At 46.5% G+C, this 23,867-nt stretch overlaps 1 protein-coding gene across 2 annotated transcripts in view; it reads left to right on the top strand.

Annotated features, from left to right (window-relative positions):
• The window catches only part of LOC118772052 (proton myo-inositol cotransporter-like), a 60,086-nt gene that overhangs the window by 23,445 nt on the left and 12,774 nt on the right, over positions 1-23,867 (top strand). For both annotated transcript variants that reach the window (XM_036520294.1, XM_036520291.1), the window contains one exon: positions 16,388-16,496. In XM_036520294.1, the coding sequence (XP_036376187.1) occupies positions 16,388-16,496 (109 nt within the window). The remainder of the gene's footprint in view (positions 1-16,387; positions 16,497-23,867) is intronic.

The following is a 23,867-nucleotide window of genomic DNA, read 5'->3' as shown; positions in this document are numbered from 1 at the left end:
AGCCCTCTTATTTGGGATAACGAGCTCGTGTTTGTCCGCCACACTGAAAACGGGGGGGCTTTTTTGGCGTTGTGATTATCCTGCATTGCGTGTGCATCCCGCAGAGGACTGAGCGGAGTGGCTGTTACGAGCCCTCAGAAGCTCACTCGCGGCTTGTCACTCGCGGGGTCGCCATGGCGATGCGCCGTCATTGTCTCTCTCTCTCTCTCTCTCTCTCTCTCTCTCTCTCTCTCGGCCGCCGCCGCCGCCACTCTGGTGTTTGTCGGTTTGGAGTAGCCGGGTGAGGAGGCCTGTGATTAAGGTGTTTCGGTCTGGAGTGACTTGAAGAGGGCCATAATGAGTGTGTTCCTTGATGACGGAAAGGTGACACCAGAGCCGTAAACAGCCCGTGATTGCGGCGTCGGGGATGGTGGGGCCCGACGCCCCGCCCGAGCAAAACTAATGAGAGCGAGAGAGAGGAGAAGCCGATGGAGAGAGAGAAAGAGAGAAACAAAAAAAGGGAGAAAGCGAGAGGTGGAGAGAGGATGAGCAGAATGGAGGAGGTGCTGAAAGAGGGAGAAAGAACGGAGAGACATATATGAAACAGGAAGAGGAGAGCATGGTGTGGAGAGAGAGAGAGAAGCCGAAGGAAAGAGGAAAATAAAGGAAAGAATTAGTACAGATAGAAATACGAATGGGAGAAGGAGGGAGAGGACGATGAAGAGAGGGAGAGGGAGTGGTAGGGCAGCAGACGTTTGATAAAAGCAGAAACACTAGAATTCCCTACATTTGACTGCTACAAGCACACTCCACATCAGCGGGGTCAGTTCCAGAACAGCATCAGCATGATCACCGCAGCCTTCAAAGTGACTGCATGCTTGCGATGCTGGGCGTAACCTTCAGGCGGAACAAAATACTCTCTTCACGGTTCCCGAGTAGCTCAGTGGCTAAGGCGCTCCCCTTGAACACAAGCTGAGCCCTGCAGCCCGGTTTTGATCCCAGCTGCGTCATCACCTGACACGGACCAGGAACCCACAAAGTGGGAACAAACTGGCCTCATTCCGCCAGGCATAGGAGAGGGTATTATGGCAGGAGTTGGTTGTCTCACCGCTTTCACACACACTGACTGCAGACAGGGGCTTGTAGTGTGAGAAACAGTGGTGGCTGCCATGTAAGTGTATGGGAGGATTCCATTCACTAGCACAGTGGCTTTTGTATTGAGACAAGAATAAAGTATCCAACTGACAATTACAAAGTAGGGCTCATAAACGGAGAAAAGCATAAGAAATGATACATTTTTCATTTTATTATCTTTGTTTTTGGATGGAATTATTTACAGGGAGTTGTTGAAGTATCCTCGGTTTGATTTGTTTATTTACTGCCGCCCATGCCTATTTTGAAATTAATTCACCGCATATCACGTATTTGAATGAAGCGGAACCATGTTCAGGGAAACTAGGGCAGTGTTTTTTTCATAGCATTTCCTAATGAAAAGATATGTAGACATTTATTTTTGTGTGAAATTTTGCCTGATAGGTCGTCTGGAGCAGAGCGTTCCATCAGAAGAGAAGCGGTTGGGTGTGATTTGTAAGTGATTCATGCATTGGTACATTTGATTGTCTAGTGGCCCTGAGCTCAACTTTTTCCATGGCATCACATCACGGAGCGGGTTCAGGAGCAACATATATATTCTACCGCTTGATTGCAATCTGTCTGACCACATTTAGGACACCATTTTTTCTGCTCTTTTTTTCTTATCTTCTAGTTTTTGGTTCAGTGGAATTTTTCGATAATATGCACAAGGCACAGCTTTGTCTGATATCAGCTTTTTGCAGGCTGCGCTTTCTAAGTTTTGTCTCAGTGCCTTTTGTAGATCATATATAATTAAACCCGCGTCACGTGACGAGTGACACAGAGGTATGTTAAGCGGCGTTAATTACTTTGGCTCCGGCGTATGAATAATTGAATCTTTTTAATCTAAATAAGTGCGTGACACCCCCATGGTGCCCGAGCGGGGCTAATCCTAAGAGTGTCCCGCCCACAGAGAGCTGATTAAGAACCATAGTGTTTACTCCGTGAGCGAAAACAAATGCCGTCCTCAGAATCAGTGTTAAAGCACTGCCTCAGATACCATTACAGGGCTCTCTGTATTCCTAAGGGTTGCCTTTTCAAAAAGTGTTGCAAGTATTACATTGTCTGCAAATAATGATGTTCCTTGGTAAGGTTAAATGCTTACAACCTCTGATAATATGGATATCACCATGGCCAGATGGGCTGCTGTGTAGAGTAAAATGGCAGCTCCAGGAGGGAGCATTGGAATTGACCGTATGCATGTCTGCGTGGTACTGAAAAAAATAGACTTCTGTAGCACAGCTGTGTGGCATAGTGGTAAGGAACAGGAATCATAACTGAAAGGTTGCTGGCTCGATTCCCCGCCGGGACGCTGCTGTTCCACCCTTAACCCCCAACTGCCTCAGTAAATGTCCAGCTGTGTAAATGGATACAATAGTAACTTACTGTATGTAAGTTTCTCTGGATAAGAGCGTCTGCCAAATGACAATAATATGTAATGTCTGGGCAGGCACACATTCCAGTAAAAACAAGCACAGACTGTCACAGGGTGGTGTTCAGACAGGGGTTCACTCTGCGTCATTAGGACACCATCCACACTGCCTTTACACAAGCCTGTTCAGAGACTTATGATGTGGTATGGATGGAGATCACATGTTCATTGGTGGCCCCCTTGACTGTTCAGCGCTATGGAAACTGTTCTGTTCCTGTTCAGTCTGTTTGGTAGATTTCTGCGAAATCTGTGACTCTTTTCCTGATAGGCAGAGCATAGAAACACAATTATGCCAGATGACGTTTTTTTTCCTCGTATCTGTGCTTTAAATGTGCACCAGATGAACTGTGAATGATATCCTGATGATTCATGCTTTCCCACTGAAGAACCCTTTTATTTCATTTGAAAAAATCCTTTGTGGTGCCTTATTACGCTCGTGAGCGGTAGCAGAGATTAGCGGCAGCGTAAATTTCTCTGTGCTCTCGCATCATTTAAAAGGGGCCTACATCTTACTAACCATTTAAAATCGATCCTAATTTCCATTCAATTAGTCTGCTAATTTTGAGAACCTTGTGGTTTTTTTCCGTTCTATGTTTAATCAAAGATCGGCAATGTTCCCGTTCTGAGCCCATGCCATTTTCAGTGGCATTTAGAAAGAGAAGTCTTTATGTACAACAGCAGGCAATATCATTCACAAAGGTCGCCGGGAGATTATTACAGTCTGATTCACCCACTTGGGCCTGTGGGCAGGTGTACAGCTGAAGGCTGGAGAGTTCCAGCAATTTATTACATTTGTCATTATGGTACTTATGAGACTTGTTCTTTCAGGGCAGAGTGCCATGTGTTTGGAGTGAGGCGATTGGCGGGAACGCGGTCAGGTGACTAAAGGGGCGACGACGATTGGTTGAGAATGTTGTCAGCTGTGCATAGGTCGGTTGACATGTTTCTTGAGGAGTGTTAAGGTGTGTCGTGGGATTGATTGGTGTCTTCACTGCTCTTTGGTAGGTGGGGTTCCGCTCAGCCATAAGCCATTCCTCTCGCTATCACTCCCCAATTAAACATTAACCACCACAGATGAGGCCTGCTGCTATATTTAGCCCTAGCTGTCTCCGACACAGAGCCGTGCCCATGGAGAGCTGCATGTATACCGCTGCTCGGCTGAGCCCCTTCTGTCGGGAGAAGTCTCTCTGTCTGTCTGTCTCTCCAGCTCTCGGCCCTTTGCAGGCAGTCCTGAGCTCAAACGCAGCGCACACGGCAGTGTTGTGCTGCAGGAGGGATCTTATCTGTGATGTGCTGGGTGCTCTGATCTCGCCCTGTGTGCTGCAGGCTCTGTTTCAGTGATGTACAGAGCCGGGACTGTCTGCCTCTCCGGGATGCAGGCCGACGAAGGGGCCGCTGTCTGAGAGCGGGGCTCTGAAGCTACTCTGCTGGCCACACGCACACATACATACACGTACCATCATACACATACACACACAGGCATCATCACACACATACATACGCCCAAACATACACACAAACACACGCGCGCACACACACACGCACGCACACACACATCACACACACGCACACATACATGCTCTCACGTGCATACACAGTATATACACACACACGTTTACACACACACATGCACAGACACACTCACACATAGATACACTCAATACTTCTGGATGGAGTGCAGAGGGTTAGATGGGGCATAATGTTGACTTTGTTTTGTCCTCATCATAAACTTGATCACTTAGACCAGCTGATGTGTCTATCGTGTGCACACTACAAACAAGGATAACAGGGTCTTTCTTTAGGGTAGTTGCAGTTAACTGCTTTCCATGATGGTTTTACTATATTGATTGTTAATGTCACATGGCCTGCGGCCACAAAGAGCACACGTGTCTATCTGAATTTATCTGAAGTGTTCATGCAGTAGCATGTCAAAACTGTAATAATTGAATTTATTTCATTTTGCATGTGGCTTTGAGTTTCTCTAATACCATAACATAATAATACTGCTTTGGCCTTCCTTTTATGAATGCAATGGTAGATCTCTAGAGGTGTTTTTATTTTTTTTTTTTAATTAAATTTTACGAAATGTTGGTTTGCAGCTAATTCTACATGGGCTTGATACAGAATAGCATAGATTAGGAGAATATGACTGCCGTGCTGCCTTCCTATGTATTGAGGAGAGACTGTGTGTGAGGATCAGGGAAGTTTGAGTTGGGAAAGTTGGGTTTGTAACAGGAAGTGAGCTGCAGCGCCTCAGGGGGCAGCAGTCACCCTGCCCCCCGCCTGCTCCCCTCTCCTCAGCCTCCTCCACCGCCCCCACTTCCGCCCCCTTCCCCTGGAAGACGGAAACATCAGTCTCTTTCCCCAGAGCCCCACCTGTGTGCTCTCCCAAAGCTATTTCGCAGGAACAGCCAAGCTCCCGTATGCTCAGAGACTTTTCCTTCACCGCTCGCCAAAACTTTGGCTTGTTTTCTACATGCAAGAACACGATCACTTCCGAGTTTGAGTTTTGCCTTGTCGCGTCACAGCCACAGACTTTTGGTGTCTCAGTGTTGAGTGGGTCTGACGGCTTGTTCACACCGAGTGCCCTTTACCACTCGTACAATGTGTCAGCACTGTTTTTTTTTTGGTAGGGGTCTTCAGAGAGGACAGTGGGCACTTGGGGTTAGATTATGTTCCCAAGTGCTTGCAGGGCAACAGCTTTGGTGTGAAAGACTGATCCTCTGAAATGTGTAATAAGCTGAAGCTGGGAGCTTTTCTCGATGAGTCTGTATTCCCAGAATCCTGCTCTTCACGGGTGTTTGTGGAGGGATGACTGTTGCCCTGTCCTCAAGGAGGGAGAGACGCTGTGGTGTTTGTTTCGACCGCCTGGGTTATTCTCTCCCTTGCAAATTAGACAATTTCTCATCCTCAGCACAGCCAAATTCCTCCTTGAAATTACATTACATTACATTATTGGCATTTAGCAGATGCTCTTCTTCAGAGGTTACAATTTCATCCAGTTATACAACTGAATATATACTGAGGTTATTGTGGGTTAAGTACCTTTCCCAAAGGTACAGCAGCAGTGCCACGGTGGGGAATTGAACCAGCAACCTTTGGTTACTAGCCTTGCCTTGCTCTCTCTCTCTCTTTTTCTTTCTCTCTCTCTGTTGTCATGGTACTCCAGCACAGAGCCCTGCCCACTGGTCCGAGGGTTCTGAGCCTGGAAGGTCATGGCAGCATTCTGTCAGTCAAGGCTTCGGAGAACCGGGAGGATTTCACTCCAGACTAGAGCTAGTGCAGTTCAGTAAGGCCCTGTAGCACCGCATGTCTGTTGTCGGGCAGAAAGGATGCAAACACTCAAAAGAAAGAGATGATAGTGAGCTGCAGGGAATATGTAGTGGAGGATGTCTGATTGATATTGTATCAGTCATTCATTAAGTGTCTTATGGAGGTGTGAGGCATTCAAGGCCTAATTAAAGCAGTCTCCAATGGTAAAGACAGCTGTGACGAGGAAGACCTCCTGTCTGTCACTGTGCCTGGTGCCTTGTCTCTCATAATAACTTCAGATTAGCAACTGTGCCATTCCCGTTTACCTTATAGTGTTGTCTCCATGTTTAATACATTCATTTAAGTCTTACATTTCATTGAACTGAAAAGCATATCCACTTCAAATTTGGACAAAAATGCTCTTCGTCACTCTACTTTTGCAATGTTTTTTTTTGTAAAAAGTTTCACCAATAAACGCATTTCAGTTGAAAAAGGAGCACTCCTCAATGGAATTAAATCAGTATTCAGCTCTGACCACGTAGGTGATTTCAAAGTCCATTTTAGGAATTGTAGAAATCTCACAACTCTACCAAGCAGTGGATTGGGGATCCTCACAGTTCCATTTGAAGGTTAAAGATCTTTTATCAGCTGTCAATGTAAGATTAACAAAATCTAAACTTCATTCGGACAGAAGTTTCAATTCTTACACATTGCCCAATACTGCTGACATTGGAGAGAAATGTGCATCTTTATAAAGACAGCTGATAGTTCTGTAGTTAGTCACCACTGTTTCGATGTTGTGGCATACCCACAACATGTGGGAGAGACTGCCTGTCTCTCTGCTATAGTGAGAGTAGTATGGGAATGACTCATTCTTTCAGGTTTAAAGTACATGCTGAGCAGAAAATTGAAATGTCAAAGTTTATATCCAATGGTATTATGCACTTTCTGAGATCATGAAGATTAAACCATTGTACGTCCTGAATTTGCAGGCCTAGGTCACTGTCCCACTTCTTTGTGGATTGGATGCCATTGAATTCTCCAGTCGCAAGCTGTATACCTGTGATATGTTTCTCCAGTGATGAGCATTTGTGTGTGTCCAGGGAGCCTCTTGTGGGGATTTTGCATAATGTCAGTCTCTTTTGTCAGTGTATACTGCAGTGGCTGGTATTTGATAAGCAGGTCTCAGATCCTCAAATGACAGCATAACGCGGTCCTGTTACGAATTCTTAATCTTCTGTAGATCATTTGGTGCCCAGATGGCAAAAGTTAAATGTCTCAAAGCAGATGGCAGATTATTGTTTTGAGTAATTGGTGTCTGAGGAGAAAGAGGCACCCTTTCCTTTAAGTAATGATGTCATACCCTTAGCAACAGATGAAGAATGGGACTTCCTGTTTGAAGAATTAGAGCAGTGTGAACTACAAGAAAGATATATTTTGAAATTAACAGAACTGTTTGAAACCAGTCTGGTCCTGTGAACCAAAGTGGGGAGACTTTTGCAGGAACCTTTAATTCTGTGTTTATCAAGAAGTACGCCAAAAAGGGGTAACCATGGTGGAGTATTTGTCTGGTTTGCAAATTAAATAGACCGATAGAAGCTTCCTGAAGTGTTGCAGGTAGCCCTCCCTAATGTTGTGGTGCATTAGTGGATCAGTTAATTATTTGTGTAATATTTTTGAAAAATTAATTTGTCGATCCATCAAGGCCTGGGGCCTTTCCTGACTAGAGGGATGACAAGACTCCTAATTCTTCCTCCCCCTGCTTATTGGAATGAATGCAGTCCTTTCATTTTCTGATAACATTGGTAATTGTAATGAGCTACAAGATGCACCTCTTGTTTAGCATTATCGCTGTCTGAAGTAGGCCTATAAAAATATGCCTGGAAAATTGCCTATAAAAAATAATTTATCTCCTGTGCTTTACAAGTCAAAGCACAGCCTGGTCTGTTAATCTGTTGGACGCTGGTGTGCAACACCTTTTTTTTTAATTGCCCTGAGAGGAGCTTGTCACTCCTATCTCCAGATTGCTATGCCTTGTTCTCAACTGGGCTTTATTTTTAGTTTGTAGATGTGTGATGTCATATTGATTCGTTTTTCACAGTTCTGTGTGCAGGTCTGCTGATCTTGTTCTAAAATGCCCCCTTCCCATTTCTTAAATCTCAGCGTCAGGTTCTTCCAAGAGCTTCCTAGATTCCTTTTTTTTTTTACTGTAGAAGCGAAAGACATGAATGGACCTTTGAGGACTCCCATATTATAGAATGGGATTCTGCCGTTGGGGCTTTGAGCTCTATGAAGTCTTTAATCTCGAAGGTGAGAATGTATTAAATTCTGAATTTTGTGCCAGACTGGGGCTGACACTCTATCTGTAAAAATGGTGAAAGTGCTCTTTCCAGAAAGTAATGAGCGAGACAGGCAAGCGGTCAGAGGTGACGTGGGGTAAATAATCACGGCAATTTACTGCGTGTGATTCTGAGGCAGAGAAAATACATTTCTTTTATGAGGCCTCAATAGCTTTCCCAGAGGCCCTGGACCCAGAGTCAGTGGTCTCTGTTTTTTTCTGTGTTTGTCCTACTACTGTACATATTTAGTATGTCTCTTACCCAACAGGGTCTGTTTGTAGATCCTCCTCATGCAATAAAGCATAAAATTTTCATTCATGTTTCTGTCATTGTTGCTGTAGTACGAGAAATTGAAGTGCACACTGATCCGTGCCACTTTAGATATGTGTTTTCCCCGGGCGACCTGTGTCTCATGTATAAATTGAAAGGTACTGATTCATAACTATACGGTGGTGATTCATAATAAATAATAATGATAAATTAATAAAACGATGCTCAGCTAGAACAGCCCCGGGGCTGTCTCGGAGGGCTGATGTGGTGCAGTGCACCAGTCTCTGTGTGTGTTTCTTTCTGAAGTTTGCTCACGTTGCTCTGTGCTTTTGTGTCCCTCGGTAAGCAGCCTGTTTATACACCACCAATGAGAGTTCATTCCTACCCCTCGTTTCCCCAATGGAAGCGGTGCCGCGGAGTGATTATGAGAAATTCTGCGTAAATTGGGCTGTCGAAAAAAAAAAAACGGCGTGGGCGGAAACAAGCCTGTTGGAGCCGCGCGCCACATGTTTCAGAAGAAAAAAAAACGAACTGCAGCGCAGGTTATCTGGGTTTAGAGAAAAGAAGGGAAGAAGGAAGGGAAGGCGAGAGACGCAAAGCGAGAGAGAGAGAGAGAGACAGACAGAGAAAGAGAGAGAGAGAGAGAGAGAGAGACAGACAGAGAAAGAGAGAGAGAGAGAGAGAGAGAGAGAGCAAAGGAGATCTTTTCTCCCTGCACCGCCTGTGCCTCGAAGGTTTGGCAGCGTATTAATTTTGAATAGAGCTCATAAATATTGCAGAGGCTACTTTATCATGATCGCTGTCCCCCCCCCCCCCCCCCCCCCCCGGTCCTCAGGATAGCGGGCCGCGTGCGTGGAGCTTGAGGTGAGAGTGTGTAGGGGAGCTGACTGGGGCGTGAGGGCTGGAGGGAGACAGCTCCTCCATCAGATGGAGAGTGAGGTGGTGCCCCCACATCATAGCTGCATCTGTAGAGCTGCAGTAGGAGGCTGACACAGTGGGATCCACTCAAACACGTCTCTGCGCACCAGCTACAGCACCTTACAAGAGTCTGGACTTTTTTTTATTTGCTTGTCTTAAGATAAGAGAGCTTTGTCATTGAGCAGGGCAAAGAAATTTCAGTTGCTACCCCATGTCAGAACAACATACAACACAGCTAATCAGATTATAGATTACACATCTGAAATTGAATTAACATCAAAACTTAAAATCACATTTACATAATAAACATATACAAACTATATATAATATGAAATGTATAAAAAATGAGGAGTGTATAAAAAGGGGGATATCCATGAAGTGTACGTAAAAAAATTGTCTGTGATTGCTTTGTCAGGAACAATCAGCAAGAGTATGTAGGAATGACCGTGTAATACACTTGAAATTGTAATATAGTTGTAATTTACTCCACATTGTAACTGTGTGTGCTTGAAAGGAAGATTTAATGGATTTGTTAATTCATGAAATTTCACAGAATCTCTCAGCAGGCGATAATTATCAGTGTTCAGTGTTTTCAGTGATTGAAGATGCCATTGCAGAACAGTTGTTGGTTTTGCATATTTAAAATTTGACATGAATTGCATTGAGCAAGAGTATTTAGAATATTTTGTGCTGGTTCAGTTCCTGCCTGCATGGTACCTCTGTGCTCTAATGTACTCTACTTGCATCTGTCTGGACCAGGTCCTGTGCTCCAGGACTCTTCCACCTTCAATACCCATTATATTACATTACATTAATGGCATTTAGCAGATGCTCTTATCCAGAGCGACTTGCAGAGGTTACAGTTTTTACATGTTATCCATTTGTGCAGCTGGATATTTACTGAGGCAATTGTGGGTTAAGTATATTGCCCAAGGGTACAGCAGCAGTACCCTAGCAGGGAATCAAACCAGTAGCCTTTCGGTTACGAGCCCTGCTCCTTAACATTATGGTACACTGCCACCCCTCCTACAAGGCCACACCTCCTGGGAACCTATACCTCAAACCACTCCCTCCCCACTACCTTCCGTAACAGCCTATGCCTGTATTCTTTTCCCTCCCAGTCTATTCTCCCGCCCTGATTGGTTGGTATTCATGCCCCCTTGCCTCTTATTCCCAGTTGGCCCTCTCCTCTCCCTCAGGAGAGACGCCCTCCCATCCACTTCCTCTCGGTATGCCTCCTCGTCTAGCGGCGTCACCTCCGCTGGGAGCGGTGTGCTTTTGTTGAATGTGTCACCCTCGCCTCCCTGTCCGCGTGTCCTCCTGGCTTCTAAATGTCATGGTCCATTTATTCACACCTCGGCTCTCTTCAGAGACGGGTGTCAGAGACCCGGCGTGATGTCCGGCTCTCTTTATACCGGGCGGGCCACGCGCTATTGGCATGTGCTACCGCTTACCTAAAGCTGACCTTCAAAGGTGACGATTTCACTGTGTGAAAGGAAGGCTCGCCTCGTGAAAAGTGTCAAAAGAATCTACTCGCGCTGTTTTCAGTGTGAATGTTTATTAGAAAAGAAATTTTATTTCTGGGTTGTGGTGAAAGGTTTCGGGGTCAGTTTGTTTTAACCGTTTATGTTAACATTCACGTCCAACCGTGAGGTGCTTATGACACGATTTGCCATGTATAAGGCATTTGGACTGGCAGTTCAAGATGGAGCAGTGTGGCCTCTCCATATTGAGATGTTGTGACTCATGCAGTCACAGATGGTCACCTGGCAGGTTATGATTGGCTGTGACATCTTTTCAGGTTCAAAACCATTGGCCGTGAACACCCCAGATACAAAATTGCAGTCTGCTGATTGGGTTCCAACCAGGTTCGAACCTTCTGATGGCATAAAGTGTAAGTGGTATTAGATTGTTGATCAAGCAAGTATTCCTGTAATGGGCTCACAGCAGGATAGCCATATTGTTTTACACAGCAACATACATGGTCAGGAGCAGCTCAGTGGTCATTCTTGCCCCAAATCTCATGTCCAACGGTCTAGTGTTCCTCAGAAGAGGATTTTTGAGGAAGAGCAATGTTGAAAAATAAGAGGAGAGGAGCTTGCAGGAAGATTTTATGACTCTACTTCAAAGAGTTCTGTGCGTTAAAATACCAAAAGTTCAATCCTATGTCGCCCCTTAAGTCATGTGACCAAAGGCCACCAGAAAAAGAAAGATAGTAAATCTCACAAAACCAGTAGGGTTCTACCTGCAGTGCTTGCCTCATTAATACTGTGGAACTTCATTCAAGCAGGTTTCAAGCAAATGCTACGCTTTCCCAGTTATTATGCAACATATTTGGTTTATTCAGAAAATGTTGAAATCATGATGTTTGGAAAGGATTGCTTGGAAAAAAATAAGACTTTAATTCAGAGGCACTTTCAGTTATGGACAGAGCCCGACAGCGAATTCAGTGTGTGGGCCAGGTCTTCAGTAAAGATGTCTGTTCTGTCCTTGTGTAATGTAAAAGAGTTGTTAAAGAATAAAGTAAGAGCGAGAAAACTCATATCGACATTTCACTGCATCTGAGTCAGGGCTGAGAGATGGCCTGCATGATTTTTATAAGTAGAGGGCATTCCTGTAGGCAGCGTCAACTTCAAAAAGAGAACAAAGACCCGGAGAGAAGACAAGAGTCTCTCCTGGGGAACAAAGAGCGGCGTTAGAAGATAAGAGCCCTCTCCTCGGCACGCCCGGTCTCCTGGAGCATGCTGGGTCACCCGCGGCAGCCTAGCAACCAGAGGCCCCTCTGGGACGTCGGGGAGAGCGAGATCTGCGGCCGCCCGTCTGCGGGGCCGGTTTGCCGGCGCGGAGAGACCCGGATTAGAGAGCAGAGGGATACTGGGATGCGGTGCTGAGGAAGGCCGGGCTGGGAGTCTGTCCAGCAGGGGCCCACGCACACACATGCACGCAAAAAGCTCTGCCAGCTCCCATTTATTTGGATGTGCCTTGGTCTTCCTCGGAGACATCGTTTTATTTTTAATATTGTTTGAAAGACAGCTTGTTTTTATTCATTTGCCAAAGAAACATCAGCAGTTTGTCACATTCTGCCCTGGCGGAGGAGGGGGGCTTCGGTTCGAACCCAGTAAGAGCACGCTTGGCAAAATGAAGCGTGAAGTTGGGCATCTGTTTATGTCTTCTGTGCTATAGTCATTACTTCACAAGGAAACTCAAACGGTCCTCAAGACACACCCTGCCTCTCTCTGATTGGCTTGCTGGTTAAAAGGCTGTTTACCAATGGCTGACAAATTCTGCATGTATAGCCAGGGACTACAGGGGATTTGATGGACAGGCTAGGTAACAACTCTCCTTTTGTCCTTGCACGAACTGCCACTCAGTGGCTGACAACAGGTGGTGGCCTTTCAAGGAGTTATCATCCAATAAGTCTGAACCTGTATTAATGTGTATTGATTTCCGAGGCCACTGCTGTAAAAGCTATAGCTGCAGGGTGAGAGGACAGTGCACCTCGGCATACAGTATTTCACACAATCCACCTCATTAAATTTGATTTTTGTCTGGTAATTATTGCTGAAGCTTAAAAAGAATTTCATGAGTTCATGAGTTCATTCGATCCACAAATGATGACAATCCTTGTCATCAACTTAGAGTAGCAAATTTAAATGTTCCGATGCTCCCACAACACTGTGAGCTACGCAGTCACAGAAATGAGCCGGAACATCGCGTGAGAAGTGGAAGAATCCTCACCCCTGCCTAAAAACTTGTTACTCAGCCCGTTGCAGTTTTAACAGAGGGTGTACGCAGTCAGAACAGCCAGGGGCGAGAGGGGAGGGGGGCAGAGCTGTTGTTTTTAAATCGGCGTCGACGTTCTGATTGTAATTATCGCCTGGCGGCTTTTGGATCCCGGCAAATGGGCTCCCGTGGAGCGTGCCCACGGAGCCGTCGCCTGTAAAGGAGCAGAGCTGTTCAGAGGGCCGTGGGTGTGACTCCAAAGCAAAGCAGTGTCACTGCGTTCCTGAGAACTGCTTAACCTGAGCAGAGCCATTTTCACCCGGCCGTGTAAATGTGAAAGGTCGATTATTTCACCTGAAGATAAGCGTGTCTTCGGATCAGATGCTCGGTAACGCTGTGACGGAGTGGACACGTTGCTCATTTCTCACAACGGGGGAGACGTGTCTTAGTGGAAGGCACTCACCAGCCATGACTAAGCCAGCTCCGTGCTGCTCGGCTTAGTGCAGCCGCTGATTACATCTGCGCTGAAACGAGTCAAAGCGGGCTGTGAAGTACCGACCCGCCCCGACCTTCAGTGGTACTCGGCGGTCTAAAAATAATAGAAGCGGAAACTCAGAATGCCTGTGATGTCAATACTTCCATATCAGGCGGAATCTATGCGGCAGTGTAGCATAGTGGTAAGGAGCAGGACTTGCAACCGAAAGGTTGCCGGTTTGATTCCCTGCTAGGGCGCTGCTGTTGTACCCTTGGGCAAAGTACGTAACCCACAATTGCCTCAGTAAATATCCAGCTGAATAAATGGATAACATATAAAAACTGTAGCCTATGTAAGTCACTCTGGATATGAGCGTCTGCTAAATGCAAATAATGTTTTAAAAAAAAAAAAGAATCTTTACTGTTACTGGCCATAAGGAAGACTGACAGCACTGCTGGGTTTCTGTAAACCACACCGGCTGTCATGCTGCCTCCTGCAGTGTCTATTAAGGAAAATAAGTGTGACTGCTACGCTTTGCACGACTAGCTTTTTCACAATTGAGTGCTCCCTTATATTTCTCACGAGCAGCATGAACTCAGGCATATAAAATTCGGGGTTTGAGCCGACGCTGGTCCGCTGTTAGCTTTCGTCTCGGTTTTACAGTTCGCAGCGTTTTTCCTGTGTTGTTCTCGGTTGGGATGACTTGCACGTTCGAGGCGGGCTCTGCTCTGGGCGTCCTCATTCTGGCGAATCCCCTCCCCGGGGGGACCGGGGGGGCCTTTGATGTGAGCGTTTCTTCAGAAAACAAGCCATCTGTCTGAGGGGGTTAAGCAACGTCCCCTTAACGAGGCTGGCAGTCCCTTGGTACGCGGAGGAGAGAGGGCCTTAATTGGAGGGAGGGTCGTTAACGAGGCCCGCCGATGGTCCCCCTCATTGGTGTCGCTGCCAAATTAGGCGATCGAGGATCCCACCGCTGAATATGTAACAAGGGAGAGAAAATACCTTTCTCAATAAAACTCTACTACGTTGTTAAATGATGGATTCTCCTGTGCCAATTAAAGGAGCCATGGGGCACATGTCTCCTAGTGAACAGAATGCACTCCTCTCTGATTGGCCTAGACTTGTCACATGGTCTCTTTGCACCAGTCAATGGAGAGTAGGGATTGTTTGTGAGAAGAGTAAATGAACAAGCTTCTGAAGTAATCTGATGCTACGTTCAGACTACAGGCTTTAACGCTCAATTCAGAAATATTGCTCAGATCTGACTTTTCTTTGTCTGACTGCTCATATTTTCAAAATGGCCCATATCTGTTGTCTGGCATGCGCATGTAAACAAAAACGGAAGACGTCATATTTGTCTGGTGCGTCCCCCCACAGGTGACATGGAGGTCACATGGTTAGATATCCAGTTTATTTCCACATGTTCATGTGGCCCAAATCGGAATAGAAAAGATGCACCTTCTTGTCTTTTTTGGCTATTCACACTGTTCTAAAAACATTTGAACTTGGGTCGCGTATGAGCTCCAGCTAGCTCATCCCAGTGGTGACTGCTACCCAGAGCCCAGGGTCCACTCCACGCTGTCTACCATCGGGAACGACAGAGAGAGGGTCTTCTCAGGTGAAGGACACGAATGAAGGGAAAGAATAAATATGAAAAGGAATGTGAGCCAGTGAGGTACCTCTGATTGAGGCAGCATTTCTGTAGCCTTAAAAGCACCAATTATGGGAGGCACTCAGGACTCTCAAATGCCAATCAAATCGTTATTGTATCTTTGAATGTAGTGAAGGACACTGACTGCGCTGTGGCATCCTAGCTTACACAACAGCAGCAATTTGCATGACATTCAAATAATTAACCAGTCATTTTAATTCATTGAAACATTTGCGAGAAATATTTTGTTCTGTGTTTTTAGAACTTAGCTGAAGATATTTTGCAATTGAATAAAAAAAAGAGATTAAAAAAGCATACATTTCCTGTTGATGGGTAATTCCGCTGTGAAGAGTCAACTGCTTATAAGAAACGAGTCCTGGGTGGATGGGATCCCAAGCACAGTGCTGCTTCAGATGCGTCAGATGTCTGTGAGTGCCTGTCATGTTGTGCCGGAGCCTCTGAGTTACGAGCTTCCCAATAAAATATGTGCAAGAAAAGTGTCCTCGGCGCAGTAAATTGCCTCGACCTTGTGCCGGGGGCTCGGCGAGGTTGTCTGTAATACGGTTTTATGGTGGCGTCCTGATTGATGGCGTGGCATGGTGAACCTGTGCCGCGGCGGAACAGCAGGGGACTGCCGTCTCTCACCGCGAGTGACCCCGGTGTTGGGCGGGCCCTGGCCCTGCGTGTAGAGGCAGAGGGCCAGGCCTGAGGGTCGGCCTCCGGGTCAGGCACTCCTGACCGGCTGCTCCCGGATACATCCGCCACGCATCACATTAGGAAATGTGCTGCGCCTGTGTTACCGCGGAGATCAGGGCCTGGCGGCCGAAACGCGGTGGTAATGGCTCTTTCTGTATCTGCGTCCGTGGTGCCGAATACGAACCAAGCCCGCGACCCCGCCTCAGTGTGAATGAAATAAATAGAAGTGTTACTGTCATCTCCTGTCCTGTGTGATCGGAATAGCAATGAGGCCCTTCTCCTGCCCCACAGGTTGGATCAAGCAATAACGCTGCCCCCCCCCCCCCCCCCCTGAATGGAATTATTATCTCTGTCTTTGTGCTTTGTGTTCCCCTGCAATGTGAGCGGAATTACAGCTCTGTGTCCGTGCTGCCTCCCTGTCCCCCTCGACCCGAATGAGCCCTGGGTTGTCTCTGCCCCCCCCCCCCCCCCCCCCCCCCAACTGGGCGACGTCCTAACAAGTGTTTTCTCTGCCCAAACAGGAGGACCTGTGATCTGGCACATGCTCACCTACCCCCCCGCCCGGCGGGCGCTCATCGTGGGCTGCGGCCTCCAGATGTTCCAGCAGCTGTCCGGGATCAACACAGTCATGTAGGTCCTCGCAGCGCCCGGGCCCGGCCCGAGCGCGGGCGTCCGACCCGCTGCCCGACTCCGCTCTGCCTGCCTGAACGGACGTGCTGTAGACCTGCGTCTTTTCAGCACGCGGTGACAGACGTGTCCTTGCTTTTGAGAATCATTTGTAATTAAAACAGAGGTAACTTGTTGCTGGCACATCTTCTTGATGGAAGTGTCTGTGAATGAATACACTGCTCAAAGGCAGACTTGTCACGATGCGTTTGGATATGGTGGTTGTCACACACAAAAACAGACCAGACGGCTGTCTGTGAATTCTTATGTACCTTTTAAATAATTGATATCAGAAGCCATGCAGATGTGCATGTTTAGTGATTATAGTAAGATGAACTACTAATCACAGGCTTCAGTGCCTTGAACTGTTTATTGCCTTTCAAACATGGCCCTCTATGCCATTTCCAAGGAAATAAATTATAGGTATAAGTATGAAACAGAAACAGAATACAAAATGAGATTAAGAGGATTTTACAAAGAGATGAAAGCATGTTCAAAAATTACGCCTTTAGAAAGAACTTCGTTAAAAGCAAGGACATGCTCAGTGTGTTCACAGGAAAAGCAAAATTTTTCTTTGTTTTAATCAGGTTTTATAAACGCACAGCACAAACCTGAGGTTTCTGTGACGCGTACCTTAAAACTTCAATTAAACACTGAGGCTCTAATCAGCACCAGCCAGGGATAAAACCGCATTTATGGTTGAATCAACTCCAGCCGTAATTATAGGCAGGTATCCCATTTTAATGTTAACTTGAAAATTTCAATAAAATTATCAACAATAGAGCCTATCGAATGTAGAAGGGCATATTAGACAAAAGACTTTACAACATCTTTTCTGTAAAACATCAAATTATGGGAAAGTCAAAGTAAAATGATGGGGTCCTCATGCTCTCTCTCTCCTTGTCTCTCTCTCTCTCGCTCGCTCAATAGACTATGATTAGAATACATAGATAAAAAACTATACAACAGTTTAAATCCTTACTTGACCCATTGGTAACCGAACAGTATTGGGCGAGTCTGTGCCAAAACAACTGAAGCACGTTGGCATTTTAAAAGAAGTGATACGACAAAGCTCAGCACTCGCACTGAAGAGAGAACATGATGTTTCGGCTATCGAATGAGCTGAGGCTACTCTAATGACCGAAACGTCATGCTTTTATTTCCAATAAAAGACCAGGCCTACCAGTATTGTACTCGTCATGATCACTCTTTTCTGTTAATGATCCGCCACCCTGCTTTAATGTGAGACATTGAAACACCTGTCTCCAACAGTAACCATTTTCTTACAGACAATGGGGCTAATATGTGTTCTAAGTGAATAAATGTCCAGACTATTAACAGAAGCTTTATGGTATATGGAGCCAGGTGTATTTAGATACTGTGCAGTTGAAGGTCTTTTCAATGAACGTTCGCTAGCTCAAGCAGGGGCCCAGAAAGAGAATGGAGAAAGCATGTACCGCAGTGACTCACTCCTCAGAGCGGAACAGCTGAACTCATTAGCACAACCTTTGGGACAAACGGCAAGCGAGGACAGATCTGTGACATCACCTCCCTCCTCCTCTCGGCTGACCAATGGGGGCCCTCGGTGGGCGCCGGGCGCCCGGCGACGTCCGAAAGGGCAGGTGTCAGGGAGGGAAGATTGGTGAATCCTCAGCAGCAGTTTGTGTTTCTGTCAGATGGGCCCGAGGCATTATGGGTAATCTGGGTGCCTGGTGGGGATTGGGCTGGTGAGTCATCTGAACCAATGGCAGCAAGAGCTTTCAGTATTAAACATGACTGGTGCTGGGAGCGGGGATTTAATGGTTTAATATCACATAAAGGGGAACCTGGAGACAGAGAGACTCTGTCTCTGGCTGGGATACCGTCGGCTGTGATTGCCACAATTTATAACAGAGTTTATAGTCTGTCCCCGCACACAGGAGTTTCTCCCATTGCGTTGCGAAGCTGTGCTTTGTCTTTGTCACGGAGAATCAAACCAGCACAAACAATGTCTGTGTCTATATCGGCTTTGAGCTCTCACAGAATTGGGCTTTCAGAGATTTAGCTCTTAAATTGGTTTGGCCTGTCCACAGGTTGTCCTTGGATGGCATATCGCTGTGTAAAGACCCACTGTGTCCGTTTGGGTTTTAAACGTTCCAGCTATGCCACCCGGGCTTCGGGTGCGGAATCGTTTGATAGCCGGTCGTCTAATTGCAGTTTGTGTTTGATCTAATCTCTCAGCCCTTTAAACGTGGGCCAGCGGCAGCGAGGTTGAAAATGCCAAATGGAAGATGATTTTGTGGAAAGAGCGTTTCAGGAAGCTGTGGCTGTATCTAGATCAGTATCTGTGATGTGAATCATAGTGAACACAGGGCTGTAGCGGTGGTCTTCTCAAAGACAACCATGGCGTGTATTTGCTGGGTTGCCAGTGCTCCTTAGTACCTAAGATGTGTAAATGTTACAGGGAGGTCTCAATACCATAGCCTTGAAGGAGCCCGCTTTATGGTTGGCAGTCAGAAGCTCTGACTCGGGTCCAGATTCATCATGCTCAACCATATGTGGTCACCATTACCGAATTGCATGCACGCCCCGCTCGGAGATTGCCCCACTGAATCTCAAATGTCATCATGAATAAAACACCAGCATAAATCTCTTTTTACTGTTTGCTGTAATTGCCCTCTCCCACCACCATTATTGTGTCTGTAATGCGTTTTGCCATTAATTTATCCCCAACCTGTGGAAGTTGAAATATTATTTTAAGCATCGTAAACAATTTTCTTTGGCTGTGTGCTGTTGCTAGGCAACCGCTCAAGAAGGAGAAAATGTGTTTTTTTTTAAGGCTGCGAGTGTTAGAGGGAGTGTGTGAGTGTGTGTGTGTGTGTGTGTGTGTGTATTTGTATGTGTGTGTGTGTGTGGGTGTATTTGTATGTGTGTGTGTGTGTGTGTGTGTGTGTGCGCGCATTTGTACGTGTGTGTGTGTGTGTGTGTGTGTGTGTGCATTTGTACGTGTGTGTGTGTGTGTGTGTGTGTGTGCGTGCATTTGTACGTGCGTGTGTGTGTGTGTGCGTGCATTTGTACGTGTGTGTGTGTGTGTGTGTGTGTGTGTGTGTGTGTGTGTGTGCCGCCGCGTGCATTTGTACGTGTGTGTGTGTGAGTGTGCCGCCGCGTGCGTGTGCACATATGTGTCTGCACGTTTTCGCATCATGTGAGAGATGTGCAGGAATACAGATGGGACCTAATTTATTCCACGCTGTCAGACATCTGTCTGAATCAGTGACAGCTCTGTCAGAGCCAGCCGAAATGACAGCATGCTGGACCAGATCTGTCAAACCCGGATAAACTGCTCCTGAGGAAACCAGCCTTCCTCTATCTGTGCTGTGGGGTCAGATGGCACTGAGAAACCGTGTTATTACCACCAGGAAGCAGGAGATGCTGATACCGGTATAAAAAAGCTCTCTGTTCACATCTCTGTTAATTACCCTGGCATTTCAGAGCAAAGAACCCTGCATGGTACTGAACCTTAATTACTTGTTGGTATTTGTCCTTTTCAGCAGACAATGCAAAAGTATGTTACAATAAAATATTCAACAAGAGTACAGCACGAACCCGTCAGTGCCAGCGGAGCTGCCAGGCCAGAAGAGGAGAGGTGTGAGACGCATTAGTCAATACCCATCACGGGCTAAAGGTGTCTTGGGCCCCGTGCAGATTTAATGCCCCTTTGAGATATTGATCGCTTCGACGTGCTGCACGGCATCAGGTCCCTCTCAGATCCGAGTAGCGCTCCCCTCATCTTTCTCCTTTGTCCGCCGCATGAGGACATGAATGTCGAACCCCTCACGTCTGCGTGAGGTGACTCAGACCAATCCCAGAATGCACTGTCCGCAAACCGGTCACAGAATGTCTAATCGGAAGCTGTGTAATGGCAGGATGAGTCTAATCGCCGCTGAAGACGATTTCCTTCCATTTCTAATCTGTGAAGCATTCATTTGCTTTGTTCTATTTTTTTCCCCCATAATGCAATTGCAAGGGGGCGCGAGGGTGACTGTGCCGTGCTGTCCTTCGCGGGCAATAACAACAGGCGGCAGGGACGACGAGATTTGCAGGGTGACGAGGTCGGAACGGGCGTGTATAAAATTTGTAAGGTGAACGCAGTTTATTAAGCGGCGGCCCTCAGTCCACAGGGTGTGTGATAGCAAGACAAGCGTCACCGCTGTTTTTTTTAATGAGTATTACATAGTTTAGACGCACCTCCTGACCCCCCTGGCAGGTCTGAGCTCATAAGCCCTGGCCATTTTGGTATGCTAATGTTATTTCTAATCAGAGGCTAACGAGATTCTCCCATCCCCTTGCACTTTCATTTAATCCTCCGAGCTTCTTGTATGTCGCGCTATTATTTTCTCTCATTGCTTTTGCAAAAACGGGATAAGCAACGACGGCTGAATATTTTACAATAATGTCACAACAGTGTCACCTTCTGTTTTGCCAGACGCACACAAAATACAGCAGATGATTCAGGTTTACACTGTGTATGTACTGTAATTACACTGTATATGTTCTGTAATTGTTTTGGCATGTTAGCAAGTGGTTTGCTTGAATTGAAAAAATGCACCAAGGCTCAGTTTGTACCCTTGCGTGAACCATTTGGAGTTGAAGACATGATACGTAATGTTGGAGGGAACCTGAATGAACCTATGGTTTAGTAATTATAAAGGTAATACTCATTAAGTCTAGGGTACCCCGTTTGTTGGACACTTCTGAGTGCAGGAATTAGTAATACAAGGTTAAAGTTTATTATGCTGATGATGTGGATTAATGAGAAAAAAAGTCAACTCAGTACTGACCTCTTATCCACCAAGCTCCCAAACATATCTTTGTTTATTAATCATATTTTATGAAAATAAGCAGTAATTATTGTCTGTTTTTCCTTTTCCTCCAAGGCCACATGCTCGTAATCGCGCCGATGAAGGAATGTTGATACTGTTTCGTGTTTATTTGGTTAGTTGTGACCCCCTCGGTGTGAATCACGGAGCTTACATTTCACACTTGATCCATAATACAGCTGGATGTTTACTGAACCAACTCCGGCTGACTGACAAGCTATTGACGCTCACATTCGTTAATGAATGCTAACCAATGCTAACCGCATTGCGCTTAGACTGAAAGCGGACTGCGGCGTGCGCTGTTCTCTCTGTGCCAGCGCTGAGAGCAGACTTGTGCCCGCCGTGCCAGAAGACCCAGGGCAGGAAACGCGCAGCCAATTAATTTGACTTTCACCCTCCTGCTGCAAGGCGCAGAATGTATTCGCTTGTTTTGGCATGTCTTGTCTAATTAGACCCCGAATTACAGTTCTAAACTGAAATGACTGCATTGGGCTTTTCGGGTTAGTGTTTTTGGTGTGGTCCCTTTGGAGACGCTGACGGCGGTGTATCTGGTTCTGGTGGGTTATGCTGACTCATGTTGGTGCTGCTGAAAGAATCGGCATGGAGCATGGGTTTCAGCGTGGGTTTCAGCTTCTCAGGACCTTCTGACCCAACGCCTTCCGTCTTTCTGTACTGTACTGCAAGCAGCTCATTGGCTCTGCGGGGGAAACGGCACTGAACAGCGATTCGTCAATCAGAGCTGTGTTTGATGCTTTCACTGAACATTGTGCTGTCACTGGTTAACAATGCTGTGACAGCATGTTTGTTTGAGCTGTTATTTCTTCAGTCTATTACCATCTCTCTTCCTCTCTTCTTGTGGCTGTCTCTCACTGTCCCCCCCCTGTCCCCGTCCCTGTAATCTGAGATAATTCATGTGGATGGATCTCGGATGGGGGGAAGCTTTGATCAGACATTGTTTCTGCGTCGTCTGAGGGGATTGATTTGCTGTCTGATGTGTATGATTAGGAGACTGCACAGAGAGACAGAAATCATTGCTTTCAGCAGGAGGGAGGGAGAGGACTGGTCAGAAGTTTGTGTGTGTGTGTGTGTGTGTGTGTGTGTGTGTGTGTGTGTGTGTGTGTGTGTCTGTGTCTGTGTCTGTGTGTTTGCGCGTGCACTTGAGAGAACAAGAGTGTATTCTGTGTGAGCGTGTATTTGTGTGAATGTGTGAAAGTGTGTGTGAGAGCAAGTATGGCTTGATATAGCCGTTGCGATACATTGAATAGCAATTTTACTGCAATAACAGCTATCCCCGGCATGTGGTGTTAGGTTTCTTCCCATATTTATTTCTCCTTTAGTCGAACCTGATGCGGGAGCACACCTCCAGTTTTGCGAGGCCACGTGAAATGCTTCCGGGGGAAAAAATGCCACTCGTATCTATTCAATGTTGATATCACAGCAACAGCACTATGCTGCTTCCATGTGGTAGATAGAAACATATGGCTACAAAGATAAAGAGTGAAAACATATGCTATGTGTTTTTCAAAGCTAATATGTAAGTTAACCAACATATAGATACAAGTGATATTTTTCTGCCCCGGACGTTTTTCAGTGAACTTTGGAGGTGTGCTCCCGCATCAGGTAGGCTATGACTAAAGGGAAAAAAATACGGGAAGAAACCTAACTCCACATGCCGGGGATAGCTGTTATTGCGCTAAAAACAGCTATTCGATGTATCGCGAAATACATCGGCCAGCCCTAAGAGCAAGTATACAGCAGTGTTACTGTGAGTATGTGTGGTGTCTTTGCTCATGCAGCAGGCTATACTGTGTCAGTACAGTAGCAGTGCGCACTGCCTGTACAGTGTGAAATGATTAGTCTCCAGCAGCAGAGGGTGAACTGTTCTCTCTAATGAAGATGGATGTTCGCCGGCATCGGTGTCTGTGACACAGGGTCGCAGAAACACAATTACCGCACTCAGTCCCTCCTGTGCTTCCTCTGTGCTGGCTGTGCTTTCCTGTCTTCCCCCTTCTCTCTCCCTCCTTCTCCTTTACCTGGGCCAGGAGGCTAATGGCTCTGAGGGTGTGGTGGTGTCAGAGGCCCAGCCAATAAAGGCTCTCTCTCGGAAGGTAGTAAACATGGGGTGCTTTAGGACCCTGCAGCAACACTGTCCACTGGCGGATTCTTCAGCATTCAGACCCATATTACCCACCACACCCTCAACCCCCCCCCCCCCCCCCCCCCCCCACAACGCTGATCTCAGATCAGCGCTGAGCAATTGAGGCCCACGCACGACTCCCGCCGAGCCCTGATTACAGATCAGCGGTGCCGGAGGGAGCGTGGGAGCGTTCTCTGCCGTTCGCCTGGAGTGAGTGACATTCTCTGTGTCATCAGAGAAGAGCTCACAATCATGTCACCGGAGGTTGTGCCTCCATCTCTCAGACTGTGATTAGGTGGGATCAGAGATGTGCATTGCTTTTGCTTACTGGTAAATAAA

This window comes from Megalops cyprinoides, chromosome 25, assembly GCF_013368585.1.
Source record: "Megalops cyprinoides isolate fMegCyp1 chromosome 25, fMegCyp1.pri, whole genome shotgun sequence".
Classification (NCBI taxonomy): Eukaryota; Metazoa; Chordata; class Actinopteri; order Elopiformes; family Megalopidae; genus Megalops; species Megalops cyprinoides.
This window is presented reverse-complemented; position numbering and strand designations above follow the sequence as displayed.